The 22,203-nt window shown below is 41.1% G+C and overlaps 1 protein-coding gene and 1 long non-coding RNA gene across 9 annotated transcripts in view; one reads left to right on the forward strand and one right to left on the reverse strand.

The window, feature by feature from the left end:
* The window catches only part of Nbea (neurobeachin), a 559,026-nt gene that overhangs the window by 31,796 nt on the left and 505,027 nt on the right, over positions 1-22,203 (reverse strand). For all 8 annotated transcript variants that reach the window (NM_001427608.1, XM_063282102.1, XM_063282100.1 and 5 more), the window contains one exon: positions 6,858-7,025. In NM_001427608.1, the coding sequence (NP_001414537.1) occupies positions 6,858-7,025 (168 nt within the window). The remainder of the gene's footprint in view (positions 1-6,857; positions 7,026-22,203) is intronic.
* On the forward strand, positions 3,881-9,477 carry LOC134485619 (uncharacterized). Its single transcript, XR_010063815.1, has 2 exons — positions 3,881-4,132; positions 7,364-9,477. It is a non-coding gene; the product is annotated as an uncharacterized LOC134485619 (long non-coding RNA).

Here is a 22,203-nt window from a genome sequence, read left to right on the forward strand (position 1 = left end):
TTTAATGAGGGTTGGAAAACCTTATCGGGGCAACAGAGGGTGGTTGTGGTGTGAGCTCTGGGAATGCAGGGTCTCTTGCAGCCTGTACCCACTGATCCCAGGAAGAGGTGATCTCTTAAGAAGGTGATCATGGTTGGGGCTCTCTGCTCACTTTAGTATTTATTTCTCAAAGAGGACCAAACCGACCAGGGCATAGCCTAGTGCAGCCAGGGCAAGATCCTGTCACACCTGCCCTGGCTGAACTGCTTTCTGTGAAATGCCTTCCAGGAGACAGGGGGAAGGTGAGAAAGAAGCAGTGAGAGGGGACAGTTATGTAGGTGGCAGTCTTGTAAATTAGAGTGTCTAACAATGGAAGAAAGATACTACAAAAAGGATAACAACATCCAGATTTGTCTTGGTGTGCAGAGTTGTGACATAAATTCACCAGGTTATGATGTCAATATTCCAAGGTGAAACATGTCTCTTTATCGACCTAAGTCAAGGACATATTCAAAACATCACAGCATTAATTCAACAGAATTTTTCATAAATGGAAAATAGTAATTTAGAAAGACTATTCTGAGACTTCAAACAACTTTAATTCTGGCCATTATCACTGTGTCTGAGGCTGTAAATGAGTCCTGAACATACAACCGAAACAACTGAATGAGCCCCATTCTCACAGAAGGAAGCAGATGACAGTGTAACACAACCAAGCTCTGTGCTGATGGGAGATGGGGAAGCAAGCACCTTCCAGACATTTCCTTGACAAACAGCAGGGTGTCATCTTCCCTGTTCCAAATGTGGATATTATGAAAGCATTTGCTGATCATTTCTGAAAATCATTAATTAGCATTTTCCAATAGCACAGAATGAAAGTAATACAAAAAAGAGGAAAGATAGATCTAACATCTGAGGCTTACTGACTGTACCACATGTTTTTGTGGGGGAAGATCAAGAAACGTAAGACTAGCTAAGCACACCGTAAAGATCCAACAAGAGAAACCCAAACTAAATGTTAGCTAAGCACAAGTCAGCATGTGCCATTAATTTCTTTAATTTCCACATTCAAAGTTTATTAATCAGATCTGCCATGTAAATCTCAGTGCTGTAGATATGGAACACAGGGTTTGGGGGACTCTGAAGGACACCTTATGTCTACTTGCACTTCACTAATCAGAATGCAGGCATGTTCCTTGTGTTTATTTGGACTCTGAACTTGTTAACTATTTCTTCACAGTAAGGAAATGTTAAGGTGGCTTAGGAGACGGTCACCGGCTAGTAAGCTGCCTGCTCATTTAGTACGACCATTTCCCTGAAAGGGAGCTTAGGTGAGCAACCCTCATCAGCCAGTATGAAGACAGTGAGGCATCATGGCTCTGTGAGCAATGCTATATTCTTCAGCCCACTGAGGTAGCTCGCTCGTGGATCACAAACAGGAGACTGAACCAACACTTACCCTAGAGAATCAAAGCAACATCCCGTGTTGATACCTCTGATTGTATCAAAGGAAGATATCAGGGTGAAGGGAGAAAAGGGCTGATAGGGGCACAGGCAGGTGAGCAGAGCAGTTAGGGCCATCCATGCTGCCACTGTCTTTCATTTATATCAGCAGGAAATGAAAACTAAGTTGATTTTTTTCCCTTATGAACTTTACAGGCTCATCTCTCTGGGAAAGTCAGCAGCAGCTGTTTTGGATACAGACACATCTGTCTTGCTGGTTCTTGACAGCCCTATCATGTTCGTGCTCTGTAGTAGCAAGGAACATTTCAGCAAGAAAATGAAGTGATACTGAAGTGATGTAGCCTACCTCCTGTGGGCATGCTCTCCCTCATAGCACACACAGAGAACAGCTCTGTTACCCGTGGCAGATCAAAGGAGAGATCAAAGCAGAGCTTGCCTAAGTCAAGACAGCTAGATGGAAAATGGCGAACTTTTGTGAAATGTACTGAATATTTTAAAATGCAGAATTGATGAGCATATCTGTAAATATATAAACACTGCATGGTCCATATGTTCTAGGTGTCAGAAACACAGCACTATCTCTCTTTGTCACAGGGTGATTGTTAAAGTCATTTTTCTTTTTGGTGAGGTTGGGCATAGGTATGATGAGAAGTGTTATGTCAGCTCAGAACTTAGCATTCTTCGTCATTTGTCTGGCATGAGTTTAGAGCTTCTGCTAGGAAGCACTGACTGAACTTCCTCTTGCTGCACAGGGGCAGCCTCCACACCAGTGCAGTACCAAAGCTAACTTACTTCTTGAAGTGTAATAGCAGTGAGCACGCGGCCAGAGAGATGCTTGCCAGTTAAGAGCACTGGCTGCTCTAGCAGAGGACCTGGGTTTGTTTCCCAGCACCTACAGGGATGCTCACATCTGCCTATAACTTCAGTTTCAGGGGAATCTTATGCCCTCTGCTGGCCTCCATCAGCAGTGCAGACATGCAGTGCACTTATGGAGAATGCAGAAACATAAATTCAAATAGTATTTTAACAAAACTAAATTACTGACATTGAAGAAAAATATTAACTACAAATAATAGTTTAGGACAAATATTAACTTAGAACTAGGCATACAGTGTTATTCTTGATATTCCTAATATCCATAGGAAGGAAAACACAGTGGCTGCTGCTGAGATGGCTGTATGGGAATGGAATGTAGGTTTGAAACAGTGGAGGATCCAGAGCAGGAGGCCCAGATGTGACTATATAAAATGGTGGTATAGTGATAGCTACCCCACTATACTAGAAAAGCAGAACTTCTCAAGTAGCTTTAGCATATCTAATGTAGAACAAACCTTTTCCAACTTTATCTTTTGGGGCTGGTGAGATGGCTCAGCTGGTAAAGACATCTGCCTCTAAGCCTGATAATCTGATTCCAATCCTGAAACTCATATGGTAGAAGGAGAAAACTGACTACCAGAAGCTGTCCTCTGACCTCTGCAGCCATAGTGTGGTACTTATACGCGCACACACACACACACACACACACACACACACACACACACACACGCATACATATACACACATGCACACACACGCACACACACACATGCACACACACACACGCACACACACATATACACATGCACACACACACGCACACACACGCACACACACATACATATACACACACACGAGCACACACACATATACACAGGCACACACTAAACACTAAGATCTCCAAAAGGCTCCCAGCTGAGACTCTGCTGGGCTCCTATCACACTTGACGAGGAGGGAGGAAGAAAGTCACAGCACCCGGTGGCTTCTAACCTGAACTCTCTTCCTAGGCAGGTCACTTGGTAGATACAAATATGAGGAAAATGATCATTTTTTTTTAATATGGAAAAAGGAGAAGAAAGCCTATTCATTGTCATGCTTCAAAACCACTACCCAAATAGTTGAGCCATCATGAGAAAGAGCCCAGACGATAATGATGTAAGACAAGACTTAACACAGTTTAAATAAATCTCTACTCTCCAGCAGACCTAGTGTTTACATATTAAGGAGCTTTGTACCAGAACTGCGCTGTCATGTTTCTGCCCAGAAGCTGTCAAGATAAAGTTTACTATCAATTACTGCTTTACAAGTATAAAATGAGTTAAGCTGTCATCATTTTCTCAGCCAGAGATCCTAAACTGTCAAAGAATGCCAATTTTTAATCTGACATAGAGAAGAAAATTATCTGTTATTCTGACCTCTAATTTCTTGACATTTTAATGCCATAATTGCTGTGGTTAGTGCTGGTTCATGACTTCACCTGTCAGGGAAGAATGAGTCAATAACCTTAAGCTATTCCACAAATTCTAGCACTAACTTCAAAGCTCAAAATTCTAGGCGGATCATAGAATTTTTAAACAAAGGGGACATGCTAGTCTTTTAAGGATGTGCTTAGCATTTTTTAATAAAATCATCTTAATCAGGCAAAATGGCATTATGAAACAACAAAACCTAGCTTTCCTATGGTTTTAGCTATTAATGGTCTTTACATTAAAAAATACCGAGATAATCATCATAAGTAAAATGAGGGAAGACATCATGAATAGGCCAATTTTCGAGCTTTTCTTCTTTTTCTTTTTTTATGTAGGAGTCTGTTCAGTCTTTCAGGCTGAGAGCAACTCTCTTCAGGGTTCCAAGAGGAATGCTTTGAAACCAGGTATTGTATCTCCCCAGGGGTTTTTCACGCTGACAATGTGCAGGGAGGGGTATGAACCTTAAACCATCAAACCTTAGTTGCACTATCTACAGAGCTCTGCCTTGTGACCATGGAGACTGCTTGCCCCTGTGTGGGGTAATGTGCTATTTCTTCCTTCCCAGAGCAACTGAAAGAGTGAGGTTCAGCACTCTGGCTGTCTTGAGCTAGCTTGTGGCTTTTAAGTGGTTTCTAGCCTTTGGAGAGCACTGCTCTTCAAAGGGCAAAAGACTTCGTGGGAATATGTTTTGTTCCAACTTATTCCCGGAGATTAACGGGAATGTATGAGAGGGAATGATGGTGAGGAATAGGAGAGAAAAATTAACTAATTTCCTAAAAAGCCTTCAATCTTAACTACACTAATGGTCTCTTGCTGCCCTCAGGAAGATGAAGTAGAGATCTTCAAAGCCAGTGCCAACAGCTCTGCTGACTGTGTCAGGGCCTGTGCTAGCTGGAGAGGGGTGCACTGCCAGAGTGTGCTCCTCACACTCTAAGAGGTGACAGGTCAAACACCTGAGCAAGAGCTGGGGGTGAGAAGATGCGTATCCTAGCTGGATTTTGAAGATGGCAGAACTTCAGCATCTGGTGTGTTTATTCTGGATGATATGCTCAAAGGAGCGGAGTCCTGAGCAAACACATCCCACCTAACACTAGACAGTATTCATCACTTGGGGTTATATAAAGATCCACAGTGCAACAGATTCTGTTCAGAACATCTACATAAGTGAGCATGAAGCTGGGTCCACTCCCATCCAGCAAATCAGTGAAAAGCCCACGCTCTGGGCTACAGTTGGTTCCTACACTGCAATGAGTAAAGCTTACAAAAAATGAATTGGTTTTGCCATTGTCCAGAATAATGGTGTGACAGTTAAGGATGCAGGACCATTAGTGAGGTTCAAATGCACACTCTAATCACAGAAGGAACATCTCAATTCTAATTCTGGTGTCTTTTCATCTGGCTCATTTGTCTCTTTTCTAACTCACATTTAAGTAAGAAAAATCTGCTATTTCCCTATCAATCTAAATGCTACCCTGTGGTTTTCCTCATATTCAATACACTCAAATTTGTATTCTGTCCAAAACAATCGGCCTGTAATTTCCCTTTTACATACAGAACTTTGTTGTAGAGGAAAAAAGCACAGCAAGACACCCAGGACCAAAGATGTCCATGAAATGTATGAATTAAGTCCAACTGGACTTGGAGTATAAGAATGAGCTATTCCACTTTTCCCTTTTATGATTATGAAAGTATTCACTGTGGCTGGGCAAGACAGTGAAAACCCTTGATTCCAGCATCAGGAGGAAGAGGCAGATGGATATCTATTAAGTTCCAGGCCAGAATGATCTACATAGAAAGTTCTGGGTTGTTCAGGATTACAAAGTGAGACTTTATCTCACAAAAAAATGTTGGTTGAAAAGGATGAATTTTATTATAAAAAATTTATAAGATGGGCCCGTGTTAAGCAAAGGGTATAAGAATTCTTATAGGTATAAGAATTTCCGGGGTTGGGGATTTAGCTCAGTGGTAGAGCACTTGCCTAGGAAGCACAAGGCCCTGGGTTCGGTCCCCAGCTCCGAAAAAAAAGAACCAAAAAAAAAAAAAAAGAATTTCCTCATACCAAATAATCTGATTAAAATTTATATATAACTGAGGGCACTAAATTAGGCAAGTATAGTGATCTCTGGAGAGTATTTCTCACTTCACCAAATGATTTCATAATACCTGGGTTCTCCCCAGACCACTAGCCGCCTGTGTGCTCCCATTCCCTTGTACATATGCTACTGTGCATCACTGCCTTTAACAGAATGTTGAGACATGTTCTCCAAGTGTTCTACCCTAAGCGAACAATGATCATCAATCATGTGCTTTCTCGTCCTTTCTTCTCTGCTTGGAGCCATGCAAACGGAGTCTTTATTTTATAGGACAGGTAAGAAATGGATAAAAGAGTTTTAAAGAGAGCTTCATTTCCTGAATCTGCTCATTTCCTACCTCTGAAATGAAAACTGAAAAAGTCTTCCAGTGCCTGGAGATGTAGCCATGATGTTTTGTTTTGCATACAGCAGATGGCAGATTGTGGGTAGGATGGAGGGCATAGATATAGTTTCCTTGGAGCAACACTTAACCTAGCAGCTGCTGCATTTATATCCTGTCTACCTAGCCAAAGTCATTGTATGCCCGGGAAGCTATTTAAATGCTATTTAAAATGACTTTTTCACTTAAAATACTTGTAATTCCCAACTGTTAGCTACAGACAGCTCAGGCCGAGAACACAGGGGAATTATGCACTATTACAGCATCCATTACATTGGTACATCTCTTTGAATGTTCCTTCTAGAAACTTGCAAAGCTGCTTTTGTTTTTAAAAACTTATGCTTCTGATTATTTTAGTGAATTCCTCATAGTTAAATATTCGCCTAAGCCTCACCCATTAACAACATGTAATGCATTTTAATGAAGAGCTGAAGTAAAATTACAGTTCTGTATTAAAATGTCTGTATTTCAAACAAATCTTAACATATTGGTCTCATTGTTTGCTTTTGATATATCTCCATTTTTTATATTTGTCAAAACATGAAATCTATGTGTAGTAAAGGGTCAGGCTGAAGGAGACTTACACAGAAAAAGATGGGGAGTCAGATGTGTGTTTGAGAGATGCTAGGCACTCTGGGAGCAGTTCAGGACACCTACCTCCCGGAGCACAGGATCTGAGATGCTGTCCAGGTTCACAGAGCCTTCGTAGGTCAAGTAGTGGAAAACATTGAGAGCACGAACTGCCTCTGGCCCTCGCTGTTTGTAGCCAAATATAAGGTCAATCCATTGATGAAGTTGGCAAGAAACAAATTCACTCTCCAGGGCCTGAAATGAATGAAGGGATAATAAGACTACACATTTAGCAAGGTTCCAAATTATTTTCTCACCTTGAAACATTCAGTATAAATGAAGACATTATACCTTTATATTGTATTTGATTTTATGTCTAAGATCTTCAATTCCCAGAAGTGACAAAAGACTACCTTTAGTAAGACACTGGGCTAAATAAAAGACTCCTCACAAAAATGCTCATATTAAATACATTTCTTACAAAAGACACACACATGCTCACAAGAAAAATAACTTGCAACTACTGTTTTAATTAATACTATTTTATGATAATTTCATTTCTAATTGTTAAACATTAGTTTAAAATTTTATAGGAAACTTTGATATGGGTTTGTCTTCCTGAATGAAGTCCTCCAGCTTGCTTCTAAGATGACTAGGAAGAAATGCCTTCTTCATGCCCGGAATCAGCTCCGCCAATAAAGACTTTGGGAAGTAATGGGGAAATGAGGAGATTTGTTCTTCAGTGGTATATGGTGGGGAAGTAAATCTAAGGGTCAAAGAGGCTTCTGTGGAGAGTTGGGGCAGATGAAGGCTTTGTATTTAGTTCACTGAGATATACTGAGTTTGGGAATGGGCAAGTTGGGCAAATGTGTGAGTGACTTTCCTAAACCAGCTATGTAATGTTTTTATTTGTGAGTTAGAACAACATGATGTTTTTTACAAGAGAAAGAAGGAGGAGGAGAAGAAAGTGGCATTGGCGTTGGAGGAGGAGGAGGAAGAGAAGGAGGATCATCCAGGAGAAGCTTTCTGGAGACACCCAGACAGATGGGCTGGAGTTCACTTCATCCTTGGATGAAACCATGGTGTGCACTATCCTGCTTGGGAGTAACCTATTCACACCCTTCACTTCTGATAGAGTCAAAGCAGGCAGGATGCCAACTATATACAAAGAAGGTTCTAGACCCAGCTTCAGGAATTCTCTGTGTACAGCTATATGTCATAAACCACAGCTGTCAGTTAATGTGTGAACCTGCTCACAACCTGATCTGGTTGCTTATCCCAGTAACTGAGGTGTTAACCCATTTTGGAATTCTTCAATTAACAAACAATAACTTTCAAAGGAATCCTCTTAAAACTGTACTCTCAGCACTGCCTGCCTTCCCAATGTTCTCACACTTAATACTTCATCTCTTGCTATTGGTTTCCTGATTCGGGCCTTTACTTTTTTTTCTTTTTTCTTTTTCCTTTTTGTAGTATGCCATTTATAACAATTACTCTGTCTCATCCAGAAACACAAATACTAAGATTCTGTGAAAACACAGCATTTACTTACTAAGATGAAACAGAAATTTTATGCTCCATTTTACTGATATTAAAATTACTATTCAAACCAGAATATGAGAAATGAGACAACAAGTAAAATGATTGGTTAAATCTTTGCAGGTTTTATTTGTTATTGTTTGTGTGGTTTAGTAAATTTTAAAAGTCATCTAATTGTTAGTTCGTGATCATTTCAATACTAGTCCAATGGATGGAAGGATAAAAGAGTTGACCATTTTGCAGGGAGACTATTGAGTGGCCACATTCCAATCTCCCTCCAGGAATTGAAAATAGCTGTGGAAATCTTTTTTTAACCATGTGAAATAAATCTTAGCAATGTCACTGAAAGATTTACAAATTTACTATTATTCTGCTAGTATAAAGTTATTATTGAATAATATGGCTAATGCAATCACAGGGGACAGAGAATGATGGTTTTCCAGGACTTTGAGTTTAAAGTGTATTTATTCATCTCTGTACACTTCTTTCACCACATGCAACAACTGTGAAACAGTTGATGTTCCTTCTGTTCTGATGAAGCTGTCTAGGAACTCATTTTGTCCCTTGTATGATTGTAAGATCTGATTTGGCAGCCTATGCTCCTCCTCACACTGCACAGGCATCCTCTGGGGCATGGGCATCCCCTGGTGTAGAGGCATCCTCTGGGACATGAACATCTCTTGGGGCACAGGCTGTGCACATTTCCCCCATGGCTCTTGGATGTTCGTTACATTTCCTCTGGAGTAGTATTTATGCCTCACCGCACACTGATGTTGTCTGTTTCCTTCTCCTAAATTACTGCCTGCTGTTCTTCAGAATGTCTGTCCTGTCCCAGTTCTTGCTGTTGTGCCTCTATATGCCCCTGCCATAGTTACTTGAGTTACCGGGGTTATTCTGGCTACTAAGACAGATACAAAATGATAAGTAGTTGTTTTAGTTTGTTGTTCTCTGATTACTAACAAATTAGATATTTTAAAGACATGTTTATTTGTCTTTTGGGTTCCCAAAATTTCCTCTGCTTACTTTATTTTTGAATTCTACATATGTGTTTCTCTGTCCTTATGTTTGTGCAAGTGCCCTCTGATGCCAGAAGACCATATCTCACTTCCTGGAACTGGAATTAAAACTGGTTGTGTGCAGCCTCATATGGATGCTGCAAACTGAATCTGGGTTCCCAACTGCTCTTAGCACCTTTGCCATCTCCCCAGCTCCTGCTCACTTTTGCATGGCAGTTTCTGTCTTTATGTTGCTGATTAGCAGACTTTGACAATTTCAGAAGTGATTCCTTGCTGGTTTAATCCCTGCAGATACATCCTCTTACAGATGCTGTCTGTTAGGTGTGTCTGCATCCATTTTACATTTTGAGACCACCAACTCATTTAGCAGTGCCTGGGGGGAGGAGTTCTGGCTTTAGAGGTAGTTTTCATTATCTCTGCCAATCAGCCTCTTATGATGGCTGACTCCTCACATATAAGGTTTTAGTTTATCTAGAGTCTACTTTCCTTCACAGTAGACTAGAATCCACTCTTATTTTATGTAGCAATTAGTGGTCCTTTCTTCTGAAATGTGTTTTGTGAGTTTTGTGTGCAAATACGTATTTGTGTTGATATTCAGACCTCTGTTATCATTTAATATGATCTTCTATCTAGAAAAAGATCAGCCCTGTCCATCTGTCCTTCCTTTGTTTCCTTCCCATCCCTCCCATTCTTCTCTCTCCTCTCTTTTTTCCCAACAAAATATTTTTATTAATTATTTGGGGATTTCATATAACACACATAGATCACACTCCTTTCCTGTTCCTCCCAAGTCTACCCTCTCACCCTTGTGCCCTCCACCACTCCCAAAATATATACCAAGTACAATTTGCATTGCCCCTGTACTCACTGGAGCATGGTCAAATTCCCAGTGGCCATCCCTCTAAAGATAACTGAGTCTTTCTCTACCCATACCCCTCCTGACAGAAGCCATTAACTGTGAAGAGCTACATTTCAGCATCTTTGTCACATTTTTAAAGGGCTCTCTGCAATGGCTTCCTGTCTGGACTGTTTATTGGTGATGTGTATGTGTGTGGGGGATAAGTGTTGTCACAGAAGCTTTAAATGTCTCTCATTCTCTGTTATGAGCCTGCAGTCATTTATACTACTGCAAAAGATAAATCCTTGCCCATTCCTTGCATGGATCATAATTTTCCACATAGTTTCTGGCAGCAGCACAGATCACAAACATCTACAAGGTTTCTAAAACCACCTTGTCTTTAGTTCTGTGTCTGTCTGCTACTCATGCACCACTCCACTCTGCCATCATTCCCATCTCTTTATCACACATACAATTTTTGAAGTGGTATTGCAAACATGCTTTAAGTTTTTTAAAGCTATTTAGGTCTTACATGCAAATATTTATTACAATGACACATTTATATGGTCCAAGGTTGCTGAAGCCCAATAAATACTGGACTATCTCTGAGACTCATCTTATTATCCTATTGTTATCCTATTGCTGGCCAGAGTCTGGAGGCAGGATCTGATTTATCTCCAGGCTGCTACACACACCCCTGCTCTTGGTCCTGCCCCTTCCTTTCCTTTATGTATGTATATGTCTATGTCTAGCCAGCTATGTGTGTGTACCCAGAAATTTACATAGCTATCCTTGTTTATATTAAGTTGTAAACACTAACATTAGTTTCATCCATTGACATTTCCAAGACACCTCATCTATACAAATCAGTTCCTATGACTTATGTTAAGAGATAAAAATTAAAATTTTCTCCATAAGAACTGTTTTTGGTGTTCTGGTCAAGTTTTATTTATTTATTTTGGTGTCTTTACGAGATCTTCACAAATTCAGATCAAAATCCCATTACTGGGAAGGGAAGTGAGCACAAAGTCCCAACCTTAACCAAGAAGTTATCAGCAATTGATGCCTACAGGAGAGGGGAAATAAGTTTCACTAATGGAATGACACTGGATATTACCAACCATCCTCCAGGGTAGGCACCCTTAAAAAGGAGTAGCTGGGGCCAATATAACAGATTCCATGTTTTGTGTGTGTTCTGTTTTGTTTTGTCCTTTTGGATTTTGTTTGTTTTGATTTAGAGAGAGAGAGAGAGCGAGAGTGAGAGCGAGAGCGCGCGCGCGCGCGAGGCATACATATGTATACATCTTTCGCCTCCCATGCTAATTTGCTTACGATTTTTGCACTGTAGATATTTATGAAATTGGTACTTGTTCTTTTCTTTTTTAAATTCCTCCCTTAATTACTGTTGGCACCCTAATCCTGGTATCCTCCTAAAATGGCTTTCCGTGGTTTCTAGGACACCTTGCATAAGAACTGAGTTCATTGTTTCTTGAAAATTTGGTAGAATTCAGCTAAAATTAGAGGCCTTGGATTTTTCTGAGGATGCAGAGAAATTTCATTAAATTTCTATAAGGCTTCTAGGTATCCATTTATGCATTTTAATATCTTGCTTGTTATTAACCATTTCTTCTCAGCTCTAAACCTTATTATTAGATCATGATTTTCATGATAATATTTAATTAAACTAAAAATCTTTGTGGTATCTGTTGTTATTTGCTCCATTCTAGTCTACACAACAGAGAGGCAACATGGTGAATCGGGTGACAGTGGCAATTAAGTGTTCCAGATAACTCTGCCTTTTCCTTCATAAAATTAAAATTAAATGAGGTATGTGTGGAGAGAACAAAACCCTATTATAATTTGCCTTGCTTATCACTATGAAAGAAGAAAAAATCCCAAGTTTACAACACTTTAATGCTAAATCTAGTTCAAAGTCAAATGCATATGTAGGAACTGAATATTAGCTATAACCATACCAAGAGCAGAGGTCCTTACTGCAGGGCTGCTCACTGCACAAATGGTATTTACCCTGCTACAGAACACATGGCTGTGCTTATTTGGTTTTCTTGGAGCTGTGTTTGTATGCAGAGGCCCACTCTGCACTTTGAAATAAGATCTTAGTACAGTGCTTACACTGGAAAATATGAAAAAATACTCGATTACTAAGCTATTAGTGTTATAATGGCCCTAATAGCTTCTTGAACATCTCCTTCACATCTCCAGGCAGAGGCAATTGCTTTATGCCTAGATAACCCAATTTCTAATCCATAACTCTACCCTGGGGATGTGGGAGGAAGGAAGTGAAGAGAGATATGAAGTACAATGGTATCTTTCAGATGGATTGCACCCACCTATATCTCATCCCATCTTTGCCCATGGGTATTAGATGGGAGAGAATTCTTTCACTAATGCACTTGGGATAAAGCCTCTCTGAAATTCATGAGAAAGAAACAAAGGAAACTGAAATGTGCTGTGAGAATTCTTTTATATACGGGAATGCAAGTTCTATCTCTTTTATACTAAATAAAAATACTTCTATCCTTCTATGGTATCTATGATCTCCCTTCAGTAATAAACACTCTTGAATAATGATGTGTATATTCAAACACAATTCGAAAAGCACTTGAGTTTTTGTAAATGTCTAGGTTAGCTCTTCACTCCCATGACTGCATTAAAATTTTAGTCATTGAAACTTTAATTACTCAATTAATGTTTTAAATAAACATAATTATATGTGGCCAGGCTACATAGCTCAGGACAGCTTTGAACTTGCCATGTGTCCCAGTCTAGACTTGAACTCACAGTGACCTGAGTGTTGGGATTATATACCTAGCTCAATAAAGCTGTTTTACATGACTGTGGTGGAGGATGTGTGTTAAATTTTTCTATTACTTGATTGATGGCTAGATGTACCATGACCAAGATGATATCCTGCTCTTCAAATGGCCTACTGCAATCCTCTTAGCCTCTTTCTTTAACCCAGTGCATGGTAGCCTGTCATAGAGCAGATTTCTGAAGTCAGCATGCCCTGTGCCTTCTTTTACAACTGACACCATTAGCTCCTCCTTGCATAACTTAGCACAGCCCTGCATACACTAGGCTTTCAAAAACTCTATCCCATCTTTGCTTCTGGAGCTTTTCATGGTTTTCAGATATAGATCAATATTCTTAGTGATAAAGCTTGGGTGTGACACCCACCCCCTGCCCACCATGGTGTTTCTGAGTTGAAGCCATCCTTCATCTAGAGTTAATTCTCTCACTGGTCTTTCTTCTTGAGTCAAGGGGTGTGCATGCTCTTTACAAATGCCGTCTTGTCATCAAGTAGTGGCTGTAGCACACACAGTTCCTTTAATCAATTTACATTCATATTGAAAAGTGCAATTCAAAATTAACAGCTGGCACTTCATTGTTTCACAAGTATAATGCATATCCTCAGTTAGAGAGTATGCCTTGAGACAGACAGTGCTCTAGACTCTATGAACAGGGCGACACAAAAGGCAAAAACCTGATTTCCCAAGCAAAAGAACAGGTGAGTACAGTCTGATTTCTCTCCTGCCCTAAATGACTGCCCACCTACCACACCAAACATTGTCCTTGGAGGGTTGATGGATAAGAGGCTTTCTATGTTCTGAACAGACCCGAGCCTATTGGGATAAGCATGCTGACTTTAGCCTGTCCTGCAGTCTAGACTCTCTGCCCCCATGCCATGGTAATAACAAGCACTAACCACACCCCGCCCCATTTTAGCTGAACAAACTGAAATATTGTCTCTGATATGTGTAAGCAACTTAGTCTGAACTTGTACCTTCTTCTGCAGATTGAAGAAACTGAGGGAAAATACCACTCGTAGAAGTCACAGAGGTCACATTAGGGTGAAGCATCAGACCACAGAGAACAGATAAACAACTTCTCAATACCTTCACTCTCCCTTCCATGTCCTAGCACCTCTAGAAATGCTTCCTGATAGGTTACAGGCTCTACTCTGGTAGCCCTAGCATACTTAGTGCAGACGTTGGACACGGTTTAAAATGTAAAGTCACGCCACTCTTTGCTCAGTCCACTGGTCAGTGCTTATGGAGCCCACAAGCCCAGTGTGATAAGTTCTCTTGCTGCTCAGTTCTCCTTTGCTATACACTACTGTTCACTGTTCACTGTCCCACCTCTGCCCACCGGCCTCCTCGCCAAGCATGACTGGCACTGTGCTTTGTCCAGATGTTCCTCTCCTACTTTTCTTTAACTCAGAACTGGCCATCTCACACCAAGCTAATCCTCCCTCCTCCCTCCATGAGGAAGTTGGTCTGTCTTAATTGAAAGGAAGCTAAGTAAGGGCAGATATTCTTGCCTAGTAAGCAATGTCCTACAAATTAGAAGAACTGTCTGGAGTACTCACTAGCTATTTATTAAGTGAAGTGGACAACACCAATGTTCTTTTATTAACACAGTGTTGCTTCACATGTTGGTAAAATTATTTGAAATTTAAGCTACAACCTACTATGAGAGACCTTTTCTTCAAAATATGAAAAATTTGCAACAGACATGAAACAATATGAGAAAAAGCATAGGGCCTCTGAGCCCCTTGCCTGGCTGGATATATGTGACCTGTGGTCTGCATTTGGCCCAACAGCACTAGGAATCAGCAGGACTGAGGGCTGGGTGAGACTGTCACTCCCATCCATGAAAGGCCTTTTAGAACAACAAATTATAAATGGGTAGGTTATGATTGATGATGCCAGCATTAGGGTAATACTATCAGAAAGACTTTCTACGTCTGTCCTTTGTCAAGAGGTCAGATCCTAACCATGTAAGAACCAAACACAAGGCTTTATCAATGCTTTATGAGGAAGTTGGTTGAGATTATCTTATGCTGTATGTAGATAAATTAAGCCAGTGCTTGCTTACTATGCAAACAAAGAATTTAGAATTTACTGAGATGTCTACAAAAAGTGATGACATTATATTCCAGGTTTTTCTCCAATGAGACCAAATTTCAAATTCTACAAGTCATCAGTGAGAGATTTTTGTCACTGTTTCTTGATCACTGTGTCATAGCATATGAGCAGCTGTATGTGCCAGTGCCCACAACACCAGTGACATCACTTAAGTGCAGTAGTAGATTAGGAGCGCATCAGGACAGGCCAAAGCGTGGGGGCAGGGGCGACTGTGACTGAAGAGCACAATGATTGTATGGACTATATGAGCTTGTGTAATCACCACAGACAAATGATATCCACATGCTGGGGTGAAGCCCACATTTAATAACCTTGAATTTTGTTATGACAACTTAAAAGAAGGAGGAGGAGGGAATGTTCATGGATATAGACTCCTAATCCACAGAGAGAGGAGGGACTTTTACAAACACAGTGAATGCCATTTCTCTGAGCTATATGCCATTCTCATTTTCTCACTTTGTACATGAGGCTTATTAAAAAGAACTCATGTGAATAACTGGAGATAATCCCAGTGTGCATTATAAAGAGAGCAGAGAGCTTGTGCGCGCGCGCGCGCGCGCGCACACACACACACACACACACACACACACACAGAGACATACACACACTGATACACCTATCCAGAGGAACTAAAGCCTTCAGAAACTACCCAATAAGTACACAGAAAATTTAACAGAACACTGAATGAATCGTAGTTGTCATCATAGAATTTAGAGATGTAAATTCTTCCATATCTCACTGTATAGGTTCTTTATATTATAGAAACATATACCAAATAAATGTACCTAACTTAGAGCCATGTAGCAAGTTAGTGATATTCAGTGCTAACTCTTTCTTTGCCAGGTTTCTACAGATGAGCATGACCACACTGTATCAGCAGATGGATCACCTGGCCAGAGCAGAGAATCTGTGCTGTGCAGGGAGGCTGCAGGACGGAGAAACACAGGGGAGTGACCCTGAGAGTGGCAACTGTGGGTGGAGCCACACTGGGTGACATATCCCTTCACATCTTTGCTTCTTAGGAATTCCCAGTGCAGCGCAACCACAGAAGCAATACTGGCTGCCTCAGACACGCCACAGACTCATCACCCAGGTGATGCACAAGAGAGCTCTTTCTTTAAACCTCCCAAAGTTGCTTCAAGGAAGACCAGAGGGGGAGACTTCTGATGCTATCCACTGCACGCTGGATCTTTATGCAAACCATCTATTTATCCTGGCATGGCTTCTGAGCAGCACACAGCAGAGACTGGGGCAATAGAAGGTCTCCAAATATCCAACATATAGCAAAAGATTAGTTTAAAGTCTTCCTAGACGAGTTAGTAAGATGACAGGAATTGGGTTAGAATTGAGAAGGAAACCTAGGTAGGAATGTCTCAGATGGTGAAGTGTCTGCTTGAGTTAGATCCTTAGGACCCCAAATGAAAACGGCCACTGCCACAGTTGGGTGGTTCAGCAGACACAAATAGTTGCAGATTCAAAGGGCACAGGGCTTATGTCACTGACCTGGGTGAGATGAGCATGAGTGGACACATTATTCTAATTTGGGTTGGTTCTTATCAATAAACCTCATGACTTTTAAGTGTGGGAGGTTTAAAGACTATTCTCAGGGGGAGGGAGGGAAGGAATCTAAGTGGCAATACATCTTAGAAAAGTAACCATTACAATCTCTCAAGTAATCCCATTTACAGGAAACCTAGAAATGTCCCAGTGTGGCAAATTCACTGGGTGGATGCATTGCCACCTAACACACTAAATGACTCACTGCGTATTTTTCTATAGATTCAATTAAGAGTCTATCATCTTGTTTGATTAGTTTCTACAAATTGTGATTACCTGGTGGTTTCTTGCCCAGATAATTATTAGTTTTTACTAGGCCCCAAATCCTTAGGCAGGATATTGCTTGCCTTGGGAATTCATCTTCAAAAGCAGGCCCTTCTTTCTATTCATTAGGCATCTTTGAAATAAGACTACTAATTTGGGGAGCATATAAACTACTCAAATGAAGAATAGCCAAGGTTATATCTATAATGTCACTACTCACCTTTAAAATATATATAAAAATGCTTTAGCATCTAATAAACATACAAAGAGATATTCAATGCCATTATAATATTGGAGAACTATTAGTTAAAATTATAAAAATATCTTACTTAATGTCCAGTAAAATGACTGTAAAATGCTGGCGAGGATGTGGAGAAAGAGGGACACTCCTCCATTGTTGGTGGGATTGCAGACTGGTACAACCATTCAGGAAATCAGTCTGGAGGTTCCTCAGAAAATTGGACATTGAACTAACTACCTGAGGACCCAGCTATAACTCTCTTGGGCATATACCCAAAAGATGCCCCAACATATAAAAAAGACACGTGCTCCACTATGTTCATAGCAGCCTTATTTATAATAGCCAGAAGCTGGAAAGAACCCAGATGCCCTTCAACAGAGGAATGGATACAAAAAATGTGGTATATCTATACAATGGAATATTACTCAGCTATCAAAAACAATGACTTTATGAAATTCATAGGCAAATGGATGGAACTGGAAAATATCATCCTGAGTGAGGTAACCCAATCACAGAAAAACACACATGGTATGCACTCATTGATAAGTGGCTATTAGTCCAAATGCTTGAATTGCCCTAGATGCACAGAACACATGAAACTCAAGAGGGATGACCAAAATGCGAATGCTTCACTCCTTCTTTAAAAGGGGAACATGAATACCCTTGGCAGGGAATAGGGAGGCAAAGTTTAGAACAGAGGCTGAAGGAATACCCATTCAGAGCCTGCCCCACATGTGGCCCATACTTATACTGCCACCCAATTAGATAAGATGGATGAAGCAAAGAAGTGCAGGCTGACAGGAACTGGATGTAGATCTCTCCTGAGAGACACAGCCAGCATACAGCAAATACATAGGCGAATGCCAGCAGCAAACCACTGAACTGAGAATAGGACCCCCGTTGAAGGAATCAGAGAAAGGACTGGAAGAGCTTGAAGGGGCTCGAGACCCCATATGGACAACAATGCCAAGCAACCAGAGCTTCCAGGGACTAAGCCACTACCCAAAGACTATACATGGACTGACCCTGGACTCTGACCTCATAGGTAGCAGTGAATATCCTAGTAAGAGCACCAGTGGAAGGGGAAGCCCTTGGTCCTGCCAAGATTGAACCCCCAGTGAACGTGATTGTTGGGGGGAGGGCGGTAATGGGGGGAGGATGGGGAGGGGAATACCAATAGAGAAGGGGAGGGGAGGGGTTAGGGGGATGTTGGCCGGGAAACCGGGAAAGGGAATAACAATTGAAATGTAAATAAGAAATACTCAAGTTAATAAAGATAAAAAAAGACAGAAAAAATTAAAAAAACCAAAAAAACAAAACAACAACAACAACAAAAAAAACCCTAAAAAACAACAACAACAAAAAAGACAAAAAAACAAACAAACAAAAAAAACCAGGAGGTCATGTGTGGGTGAAGGCACAAGGGACAAGAGCTGCAGCACTCTATGAGTGGGGACAGAAGATGACATAGTCACTATGGAAGACATTTCAGTAGTTTGCTAAAATGTTAAGTAGAATTTACTCTGTGTGCAAGCCCATTCCGAGGTATCTACTGTAAAGAAATAAAAGCCTGTCATCTACTGGAAACTTGTATGATAGAAAAAAGATATTATGTCAATGTCCATAGCAGCCTTACAAATACAGTCAAGACCTGGACACAACTCCAATGTTCACTGATTGCTGCATGAACTAATAATATTGACTGGTATCACGTATAACGTGATGTCACTGCACACACAGAGCACACAGGATGGCTCTCACAGGCTGTGATAAGAAAGCCATATGCTAAGAAGGCAATCGTAAGGAGATAAAAGCTGATCATGGCTGCCTATGCAGTTGAGTAAGAGAGGTTCTGGAGTGAGGCACAATACCCAGCAGGCTACATTGTTCAGGGGGAAGATGCTATCTGTATGTATTGGGGGGGGGGTCAGGAGATTATTTTGTCTTTACTTTTTAAGAATATTTTTAAGTTATTGTGGATTTTTTGACTATTTTCTTCAAATTTCAGGCCCCATATTTCATTAGATTGTTGTTTTCCATTTATTTATCTATACATGTGTATGGAGAGCAAACTCGGGCTGTCTGGCATGCACAGCCTTTTGCCGGCTGAGCCCTGGGTTCATTACAAAAACTCTTTCCACTCTGAACTACCTGTAATTTTCTTAACACTGTTCAAAACAAAGAAGCTTTAGTTATATCCTGACCATCAGTGTTTGTATTCTGGTTTTTGTTATTATTTTGGGGTTTGGTTTTTTGAGACAATGTAACACTGGGTAGTGCTGGCTGGCCTCGAACACACAGAGATCTGACCGCCTCTGCCTCTCGATTGCTGGGATTAAAGGGGTGGACTTTATCATATGTGGGTACCTTTGCCTAACGCACACACCCGCAGGGCTGCTTCTTCCATGTTTCCTAGGCAGTTTGCAGTAGCAGGCTTTATATCCAGGTCGATGCTCCATTTGAGCTAATATTCTCTATTGAGTGAGGTGAGGCTGCTTTTGCAGACAGCAGCCTAACATTCCTAGCGCCCACTTTTCCAGCTCTGTTTTTTAAAAGGCCAGTTTTTTCCTACAAGCTCTGTTTTACAGCATCTCTGCAGGCAAATACATCAGTAAACCCACCAGAATGAGCTGTGGGTAGAGAGGGCCACAGGACAGGCAAGGCAGTGGGGAGCAGGTTTACTGTGGATCAGCTGCCCTGGGGCAATCTGACTGATCAGCCAGGCCCCTGTTTCCTGCTCCTGGGTTTGAAAGCTTTGGTGCAGACACCCTCACGAGCAGCTGCCCTTCTGCCTGTAGCTATCATTTTGATTCTCACAGCACAGACAGCACCTTGCTACCAAGTACCCTGAGTGTTTGTGCTCAAATTTCTGGAGAACATCATGCACAGGCTTTCTCTACATTATGCAACAATAAATTTACTAAGCCAGAGTAGTTCATTGCTCTGTTTCTCTCTGGTATCTGCTGATGATCCAAGACAAAAGCGTCGTGAAAACTGAAGGAGATGCCCATACATTGGCTTTCTCTCTGCTGACTTCTTTTTATGATGTTTGGCCAAATTACTGCAATGAAAAGGCATTCTTGTATAGATGATTGCTTTTCTGAATGCTAAATCTAGATGTGCCTATTCTTTTTCACAACCTACCACAGTCAATAAATGCTCCTAAGGAGACATCAGGTCAATAGGTTGGATGATATAATAGAGGCCACTTTCCTGTCTAACGTTTGGGCCTTTTTCTTCCTGCAGGAGCATGCTCACTTTTACTAACCTGTCTACTCAAAGTTTTACTTTTAAAAAATGTTTCACATTTTAACTAAGAATACAAACCCCTTTTCTGAAGTGCCTTCTCAGCTCATGAAATATGTGGCACAGAGAAAGACACATTACCAGTAGGAGTAGTGGCCTTGTCTGGAACTTGGAAACAGCAATGGCCTCTATCGAGCTCTGTCTACAATGCCACATGTCACGGGTACCATAAGCATTTCCTAGTACAGAGTTAGTTTGCTTTTGTGTAAACTGCTGCATTAGGGAATGTGAAATTCAGCAGATATACAGGTAACTAATCCCTTTTCCTCAGCCTATGTTAAGCCAGTCTGCTTGCTGTCCTTATCAGTGAATGGCTTGCATCACAAGAAAAAGAAAAAGAAAAAAAGAAAGAAAATCCTAATGATGAAAAGGGAAATGAGTAAAATCGCTAACCTGGAAGCAGGGTTGTGATAATCTTAGCACTTCAAAAGGGGGTGGGGTGGCACAGAGGTGTTGGGAGAGGTGACACAGAGGTGGTGGGAGAGGTGACACAGAGGTGGAGGCATTTTGGCTATAGTGAGACCAATGAGTTACTTCTTTTTTCTGGTCTTGAATCTTGGTTCTGCCATTTACCAGTTCCATTGCCCTAAATAAGTTAGTAAACACTGCTGGCCTTCATGTTTCCTGTCTGCAATGGGGACACTTTATAAATGTTCAAAAGAAAAATCAAGGCAGGTGCACTGCCTGACTCAGAAAGAGCACTTAGTGTCCATACCACACAAGGACTGCTGTTCTCTAGCAGGTACAGCAAAGACTCGGGCCCAACGGCTTCTGGCTCCTTTTCTGGATTCATTGACTTTGGGATACTTAGACTAAACCAGCCTGCACATGTTTATAGAAATTAAACTACATTCATTCTCTGGGTAAGTGTTTGCCATTTAACTGTCAGTAGGTATGGTCTACATCCAAGCATGGGATGACATCGTGGAGTGCTGTTACAGGTACATGCTGAGAAATACATTCTGCTTAAGTACAAACTTAAGTTCTCAACTACTGTTCAAGAAGTGAGGAATATGCACAAAAACATGGAGAATGTAAAACTTCTGTTCAAAAATCAGGTAATAAAATAAACGAAAGCACCAACTGTGGTCTGAAGCAGGGTTTGCTAGCCCAGAACTCACAGAAATTGGCCTGCCTCTGCCTGCTAGGATTGAAAGGCATGTGTCACCATGCCCAGCCCTAATGTGGTGCTTTTAGGGATAGGATGATTATAACAGCAATGATTCCTAAAAGTGAAGTATATCAAAAGACAGGATATTTCTTACAGAAAATACAGCTGTTACTAAGAGAGAGATAGGAACCACAGTGTGGGAAGGGCAGAGCGAGCTGCACCTTAGGACTGTGCATGTACAATGCCTACAGCAGGCAGAGAGGCTGGAAGGCAGAAGGTCAGAAACACAGTGGAGGCTGTAAGTAGGTTAGTGTTGCTGGGTGGGGTGGGAAGCTGGGAAAACAGGGTAAAATACTAACAAGTTAGGGGGCTTCTTTATGGAGTGACAAAATGCTACCAAATTGACTGTGGTAAGAGTTGTACAGGTCTGAACAGGCCAAACCCCACTGATGTTAAAGTAGTCAATGTGGGGATTATTCATCAGTGTGCCAATTATGTATCAGTAATACTCTTCCCAAAAAGGGGACGGCATGATACATGACTCCTATTGTGCTGTGTGGAAATTGTGTGGCTTCTGACTCAAAATCAACTGCCAAATGAGGAAACCAGATG

The sequence above is a fragment of the Rattus norvegicus genome, chromosome 2 (genome assembly GCF_036323735.1).
Source record: "Rattus norvegicus strain BN/NHsdMcwi chromosome 2, GRCr8, whole genome shotgun sequence".
Classification (NCBI taxonomy): Eukaryota; Metazoa; Chordata; class Mammalia; order Rodentia; family Muridae; genus Rattus; species Rattus norvegicus.